We start from the raw sequence: 8,795 nt of genomic DNA, 5'->3' as shown, positions 1-8,795 counted from the left end.
AAGTTAAGCAATTGTGCTAGTAAAACAACATATAGCAACTACGGACGATAACTTGAACGCCTTTATCTTATTACAATTCGTTATGGTGATAAACGTGCTGCCTATGCCGGAAAGAGATATTTTATTAAAAATTATGTGCAATTAACGTCAAGCAACACTAGATTTAAAACGTCAAAAAAACCACAAAAAAAAACAAGAAAACACCGCAATTATTTCTGTAGTTTTAATTTAGTTTTTAGTGTTATTTGTGTATTTTATTATTATATTGTGCTTTAAAAGCGCACAAAAACCAATCGTTATATCTAGTCTTTGCCATTACGTTCATTAATTCGTTAAGATGTTCAAGAAATGACTTTTATGCCATTAAGTGTCTGATTGACGACCCTTTGTTTTGGAACAAAGTAAGTTTTGCTGCGCTGGATAAATAAATAACATTTTTATTTCCTTTGAATATCCAACGAAATACATAAGCTATTCGATATTTAAAATTAAAACTGTTTTAAGTAAAATTATTACAGAATCCCGCCATTTTAACGATATATCCTTCAGTCAACAACATATTGGATTTTCTCCAATAAGCATGGGTAAACTGGGATATATTGATGAAATGGGTTCAATAAAAGTGATAAATATATAAAGTATCGTCGTCAATTTCTGTGAATAAGATGTCGACGTTACAAAATGCTGTTTGGTCGAATATATCGGGCGAATCGTTGGATCCTAAATATGAAAAATGTCGTAACATCACAGAAGAGATATATAAAAGGATTAATATAACTTTTCAAATCAAGAAACTGGAAGAAACCGGATCTCAAAGTGATATATCTAATTGCAGGTAAATAGTGTTTAGTTTTATCGAAATATCACGCGTCAAATACAGTGTTTTTTTTTTTAATATTGCTTTTGATCTATGAACTAAGGGTTTCCAATAAAAATAATTTGATTACCGCCGTGAGACTTAGATCTGGTCACATACCATTAAATAGCTTAAGTTTTAGGATGAAAAAAAAAAATAACCTCCTCAAACTGTGCAATTTGCAATTTAGTGGTCTTTATATATAGATGACTTTAGTGTTTCTAATTGTATTGTGATGCACCCATGTATGGAAGAGGCAAAATTGTTATACTAAGCTATTTTGGTGATTAGAGATAGATATTTTTTTTGTAAACAATATTTGTAATTGGTCATAAATTATGGAGATGACATTTATGGACAAAATGACCACTTTCCGTTTAGGCTCTTCATTGAAAAACAAAAGATTCCTAAAAAATGAATTGTAGGATTGAATATAGATACCTTCACATCATATATGCAGTTTGTAATTGTAATTTTTTCCTGCAAATTATGCGACCTGAATGGAAAATTTTCAAAAATTGCTGTGACATGGAATGTGTTGATATAGAAATAAATAATAAAAAAAAACTAAAAGTCAAATAGCTTATTATAGTATGGACTGTGTGATTTTTCCTGACAAAACTACTTTTTCCTTATGAATTTGAATGTGTGAATCTGTTTACGTTAACTCCAGTGAAACAAAAATTTTACAATAATTATCACAGCTGTTCTTTTCTTTAACCTTTAATTTAGTTGTTAGTTCTATCATAAGGATATCCTGACAAGGATAAAACTACATTTATGTTGACATATGTCAACCCCATTGTGACTATCATAGCTGCTATAAACTGTGACTTGCCAGATGCGGAGGAAGAGTCTCCACTGATAGCTATGTCATAAAATGTGTTGTGTGTTCCAGTCATATTTAATTTTGTGATCTTATCCTAAAATAATGCCTTCTCATATACAAAATTTCTTACTATTATTACTACTATTTATAAAAGCACTTGCTACTTTTACTGAATAGTGCCTTATATATGTTTGGCTAGTACACTATATTACCATGCAGAGAGTTGGGTTATGTATTAGGAGGACCGGAAAATAATGTAGCTTCTTAAATTAAATTCTCACGAATACATTTTCAACAAGTTTTTATTTCTCATAAACAATATATTCACCTTTGTTATCAACAATCTTTTAGCGTCTAGTATACAATGGGTTCCAAATATGTAACGAGCTGCCAAATGACAATCAAATAGTGACATGCGCAGAAACAATATTACTATCTGGTCCCTTCATTATGAGGCATATTTCATAGACTTAGAGTCATGTAACATCTAAGAGTGTTAACAAATCATTTGGTTGTAATGTTTTTTGAAACAAATAAAATTAGCCAAACTTAGTTTAGTCTGAGAAAAGACCTGAAATTAATTCTAAATGTAATTAAGAATAACCAAATAATAAATATGTGTTATTTGATTATCCTTGAATAATTTTAGATAAGTAATTTCATAAACATCTAAAAATATAAGACATAGATATTGTAGCATTCCAGGAATTCCACAGAAATATAATTCTTTATATACATTGGGTGAAAAAGAGTGCTCTGCAATACTTCTTGACTAGTGTTTTTTATTTTGTGAAACTTCTTATCATAGTTTTTTATCGGTATAAATAGGGGCTAAGCTTGAATATACACCAATACCTCGCCTTGCGTCGTTTCGTTTTGCATTTTTTTCGAAGTTGCGTCGCTGCTTAATTAGTACTAATTTTCACTGTGCGTCGTAAGATTTTCGAGGTTGCGTTGTTTTAGGTTAGTCTTTAATTTTTTTTTTTATTTTTTTTTTTAAAGATAGCTACACTTGTTTCTAATTACGCCTTTGTAACTAAAAACAACGCAATTTGAATACAGTTTTATTTTCACTTTGTTTTGGTAATTTTAGAGTTCAGTTTCAATTACGTAGTGTGTTGTGCTTTTTTTTTAAAAGAGAACAATCAATTTATATAAATTTTTACATGTTGTTTCTGGTTACAAAAAAGGTAAATATTTTTCCAATTTATTTATTGGCAGAGTCATATTATTCTTGTCTTTTAAATGTTAATTTGTTCAATTTTCTTTTTAAAAAGTAGTATAATCGTAACCCTGGAACCTATCTTCGATCTTTACTTGGTTTGCTATACAAAATCTTAATTCACTTTGCGGCGTTTCAATTTGCGTCGTGTTTTTTTGGAACGTAACTACGACGCAAAGTGAGGTATTGGTGTACACACTTCTACTATGGACTTTATGTTGTTATTACTTCCAAAACCTACTGTCCCTATGAGAGTCCCACAATGTTTTAATTAATTTTATTTTAGGATTAATTCTATCACCATTTTTTTTTGATAATTTATAAGACACTGTATGTGCCTTGTGTTTGTTATAATTTAATGGTGCCATAACAGTATAATATATTTCAGTGATCAAATAGACAGCAATGAGCTGAGCAATGAAACGGACCTGTTTGCATGTGACAAGAGCTCATTGTCAAGCAGTACCGACCAGGAGAGGGCCATCAGCAAGTGCGAGAAGTACATCAACATCAATAACAATGAGGAGCCTAAGATCACCAAAGTTGTGCCGCCTATTTACAAGAGACCTAGGAAACGGTATGCACACTTAATATAATCTGTGAACAAAAAGTAAGGTGAATTTGTTTATGAAATATAAAATCTTTATTTATTCTTGCAAAGAAAAAATTTTATCTCCTTCAAAGTAATCCCTTTCCCATAAAATGCACTTTTTCCAGTCCTCAGTATTGTCTTTTTCCTATATAGTCTTCAAGACCTTCTTTGATTTGGTTTTTATCAAAATTTTGTCTTTGTCTAAGTGGTGTCCCCGTATAACCTTTTGAATTTACTCAATAACCAGAAGTTGGACAGAACAAACTTAAGTGAATTATGATGGTTGTTGAACTAACTCGGAGATAAAAGGCAGTAAGAAAGTACAAACTTAGAAACTTGGAAATATAAAATTAGTTACTATTGTTACCTGAGAACATTTAATGATTTATAGTCAAACAATGACAAAACAAATAAAAACATTACTCAACAGGGATCAAGGATCCAGCGCATTCTGCATATCACACCGCAATAATTACGAGTCACAGCAAGCCGTCACGTTCCAATGAGGTTTAAATTGTATTGTGTGTACTCAATTATTTCGAACGAGATTGTCTTTTAAATGATACGAGAGAGCAAGAGAATATATCAATATCACAAATATATGGATTGTCACACATCCTGTATAAGGGTGCACGTTTACCGATATTTGTCTTAGCCGTTGATAAAGAAGGAGAGATCTAGAACGCGTTCTTGCTGCAGGAATTCGAAAGTTTACCTCGGACAACAGTTCCGAACAGTTAACATTGCCGCCACAAATATTTTTAAGTGTAGTGGCGTCCATTAGAGAACGTCGATCCTTCAATGATAATATTAAGTATCTGTTTAAAAACATTTTATAAGAATCCCGGGACAATGCATTGAGTAGTTCAGAATATGAAGGAATTTTTTTTGTACTTTTTCAATTTTATTTTCGTAGACTGCATACAGTGGATTCCAAACGGCAATGTATGTAAGTAGATTGGAAATAAAACCTATAACTATAACTAACCAACCTGTATAAGTCTCCTTTGGGTTTTTTCTGTGTTGTCAAAAACCACGGAGATTGTGGGATCCTCCAGGGTGTTTTGGTTTACGCAGTTGATGAATGCGCATTATAGTTGAACTCTATTTATTTTGGGTTCCTATGAAAATATGAACTTCTGCGGAACTTTAATTCTTATGACATATTAAACTCAAGTATGTAACTATGTTATGTACATATAAACTTGCGGTTATATTAACTGAAATAATTTTTTCATTCGTACCAAAAGTTCTGTTGCAAGGTCGAATCAGAAATGAGATCCGCAGAAGAACCAACATCATCTACGTAGCTGGAAGAATTGCTCGTCTGGAATGGCAGTATAGGCGGGGTATATCGCTCGTGCAACTGATGGTGGTTGGGGCCGAAAGGTTCTCGAGTGATGACCACGTGCTCGTAGACACAGTGTTTGGTGAAAATAGTGCGAATTTGCTAGATGCCCACAGTGCAAAACCCAGGTCATTGTGATAATCTTTGAGGAAGGCATATGTCTTGTAGTGTTCGTCTATCAGCAGGAGAGAAGTCATCACTTTTTCTTCCTAAGTAGAGAAATAAAACTTATTATTTTATTTTTGTATTATTGTGTATAACAAAAGGTATATAGGTAATGCCGAAATTGAGACTTTAGTAGCGCAGCCAAATATCATTGGCGAATATAAAGCTCAACGAATCCGCTGGCTTGGTCACTTGGAGCGAATGGGATCGGATTGGAGCGTGAAGGTAGCGTACCTGAAAAAACCGAGGGGTCGAAGACCAGTGGGTAGACCCAGGTATCGCTGGATCGATCGCATTGAGGCAGACTTGCGCGAATTGAATGTCAACCAATGGCAGACGATGGCGCAAGATAGAGGAAAGTGAAAGTCTCTCGCTTCGAAGGCCAAGACCGACTTTGGGTCACTGAGCCAACGGAGTAGTAGTAGTAGTAACAAAAGGTATCACTGGTGCTTGTATATTTACTCTGTTATTTTTATAATGATAGGTGCTGCACTTCTTAAAGGATTATCTTTTTAAAAAAAATAACATCCACTACTTGACTCATCCCATGGATTTACAATAGACCCAATTAAAAGCGGCTTACATTCAGTAGTATATCAACAATTAATTTTACTTATATACGAAAATTAAATTGATTACAGATTCAGAAAGCGTGTGAAGAAACATCAGACAAACAGGAATCGAAGCGACACTGACGGCTCCAGTGATGAGGGTCTACCGCTCAGTCGCGTTGATGTGGACACCAGGAACAGTCAGAGCGCATCACCAGAAAACGTCATGGGAGTTCCAAACATAGTTATTGTCACTAAAGGTAATGTTTCATTATCATGTCAACCGAAGATCCCTATAACGGGCCTTACAATCAAATCTAGTTTAGCTAGGTTCCATATAGCCCAGGGATGTCAGATGAACATTTTTGCGGCTCACTCAATATCCGAAGAAGAATTTTAGATAGGCTAAAGTAGAGCATGGCACAAAAAAGATAAAGAATAATTGATCTAGATAAATAATGGTTTTATTATTTCATTTTAAATTCCAGATATGAAGTCAAAAATAAAGACAATCAAACCACAACAAAACGAAATGGAATCTCCCAAATCAACATCGCAGAAATCTAAGGATTGTTCTATTAAAAGTGGTAACAATGGAGCCAAGCTGGCCTCTCCTGAAAAGAGTATTGACAAGCCTAATCAAGAGTGGAACTGTTCACAATGCTCTTCATCATTCCGAGCAGAGAAGAGTCTTAGGTATGTATGTATGTCCTTAAAACAAATCCGGTACTAGGTACCTATCCCATAGTATGTTTACAAAGGGTCCTATAAAAAAGTTCAAAGAAACATGGAGCTCGAAGAATTGGTCGTCTAAAGTGGCAGTAACGGCCATTGGAATTGAATAATTCTATAGTGGCGATCATGAAGTGGACAGTAGCGTGGGTAGACACACATCTAGATGGACCAATGACAAGGTCAAGGTCTTGGGAAATTTCTGGATGTGGGCAGTGCAAGATTGGTCGTAGTGGCGATCTTTGGGGAGGCCTATACTTTACAGTGGGCATATAATGCTTGACATGATAATGGTTATTGAAACTGTAATAGAGGCAGAAGGACGCATCTCTTATTGGCTGATCGAGGCCGTAGTTTCAAGTTTCACTGGTTTTCAGCCTTTCCATCTTAAATGAATCTTCAGTTCAATACCGGACCACAGTAAAACTGTATCATTAGTTGTACCAGTCGTTCTCATTTAAAAAATAACTTCACACTGAGTGATTGATTATAGGTGTAGAAGCTTTCAAGGGGTGAATGTATAGCGCATTTGTTAATCTTTCCAATGATAAAGTGGTCACTCTGAAAAAAAAATTGTAATGCGATAGGGTAATTACATCTGGCAACACAGTATGCAGGGACAGATAGTAAACAATTATTAATATGCAGTAATTATCTGAAAGCATTTTCTTACTACATTATCATTATTTTTGAAACCATTGATTTTTAGATTTGGTGTATCATACAATTGATAGCAATAAATACATTCACTCTATTCAAGCTTTTAAATCTATAACCAATCACCCTGTAGTTTTAGTTAGGATTACAACTGGTTTTTTGTCCACGTTTTCCTATGTGATTGTGGTCACTGAAAATTTTCAATATCTTTTTGTAAAATTTATACCTAAATATTATATTAGACGATTATAGATGTGGCTATGACAAAATTTAATTTGTCCACTGTTGAACATAATTTCCGTTAACGGCCTCCCACATGCGAATATCTATTGTATTTCTAGTGTATTTATTTTCCTGACTATGTACACATGTTTATGTGAAATTTTTATTGTGGTTGTATTTAAGAACATATATATATGTTTTTAAATGATTTTCCAGACGTCATATGACTATGTCGCACTTGGAAAATGAAGAATACAAGAAATCAAACCCAACTAATAAGGATTCAACTAATTAATTAGATATGTATGAAAGGAGCAATATTTCATAAGAAACATTTCATCTATGTTGTAAACTAAAATTTTAAAAGGCAACACAGTGCAAGTATCAGTGAATATGGCAATATTGGTAAGATACATAAGAAGTTTTTATGTCTGGCGAAAATTTTGTTATTTTCGTTATTTTCCAGTGTTATTTTAGTTGATAGTCATTATTATAAACGAAGTCAACAAAAAAAAGGCGTGAAGAATTCAATATGGGCGTCTTTTACAACATTAGCCAGTTGACATGTAAGTATTGTAAGTTTTTGAACGAAAGTTTGTTTAGTAAATAGGTGAAGTTATTCGCGATGCCATTTTAATATTTTAAATTGTAAATTTAAAATATATAATATACAAATTTGGCATATATTTATTAAAAAGTAAATTAGTTATTGTGAATATATGGAAAGATGATGATATCAGGTGATTAATTTATTCATGCAAATTAAAATTCTGAAGAGTATCTATACTGTGAAAAACTTTGGTGAAATTATGGGGGTAGTCCTAAAAATGGTAATGATGGATTGTAAATGTACCGTGTGTAAAAAGATAATTTTATTTTTGATTTTAAATAATATTTGAAACATTCTCGACGAGAATTCAATCTATCAATATTTATATCATAATATTTTAAATTAGTACTTTATCTAGTTATTACGTTTAGATATGGATTTTGAAAATTAGACGAGGCATATGGGATGGAAGCGGAAGATGAACGAAGTTAGGTGTTGCCGCTACATTAAAAAATACACAGATAATAAATTGAAATTATTAAAACCATTTTTGTATCTATGTTTGTAATAATATTAGTTATATTTGACGGCCTAAAAATAATAACGAAAGTACATATTTAATAGTTTTTATGTAAGGTAAAGGTTGACTTAAGCGGTCGGGAATAAAAAATGAAGTTGAAAATTTACGGTAGCGGCAGCAAAGAGGCAGGGTCAAATTATCTGTGATCTGTGGGCATAATGTGATCATAGGGTAGATTGGTAACGGCTTACCATAGACACGCTTCGCTCTATATTCAACAATTTTTCATAATTACAAAAGGTAGTTAATTACATATATGTTATCTGTGCTATAGTAAAATTTTGACCCAAAAATAAAATCAATGGCATCTTATATATTTTGTGGTAATAACCTTATTATTTAAATATTTTATACAAGCGTCTGAAATAGAAAATAAATTAAATTTATTATCTATTTCCAGCACCCTTACGACTGTTCAGAAGGTAGTTTTAATTCAAAATTAATTGCTATTTATGAATATAAAAATAACTTCTATGTTATATTTGTTTAAA

At 32.6% G+C, this 8,795-nt stretch overlaps 1 protein-coding gene across 1 annotated transcript; it reads left to right on the top strand.

The window, feature by feature from the left end:
* Nucleotides 1-57: 57 nt before the first annotated feature.
* Nucleotides 58-8,795, top strand: LOC137927372 (uncharacterized). Its single transcript, XM_068771167.1, has 6 exons — nucleotides 58-401; nucleotides 519-835; nucleotides 3,296-3,484; nucleotides 5,654-5,823; nucleotides 6,052-6,259; nucleotides 7,391-8,795. The coding sequence occupies exons 2-6, from the start codon at nucleotides 666-668 to the stop codon at nucleotides 7,467-7,469; spliced, it is 816 nt and encodes a 271-aa protein (XP_068627268.1). The 5' UTR covers nucleotides 58-401; nucleotides 519-665; the 3' UTR covers nucleotides 7,470-8,795.

This window comes from Battus philenor, unplaced genomic scaffold (genome assembly GCF_028537555.1).
Source record: "Battus philenor isolate CCGP_79_NKW_IND1 unplaced genomic scaffold, ilBatPhil1.0.hap1 SCAF_30, whole genome shotgun sequence".
NCBI classification, from domain to species: domain Eukaryota; kingdom Metazoa; phylum Arthropoda; class Insecta; order Lepidoptera; family Papilionidae; genus Battus; species Battus philenor.
This window is presented reverse-complemented; position numbering and strand designations above follow the sequence as displayed.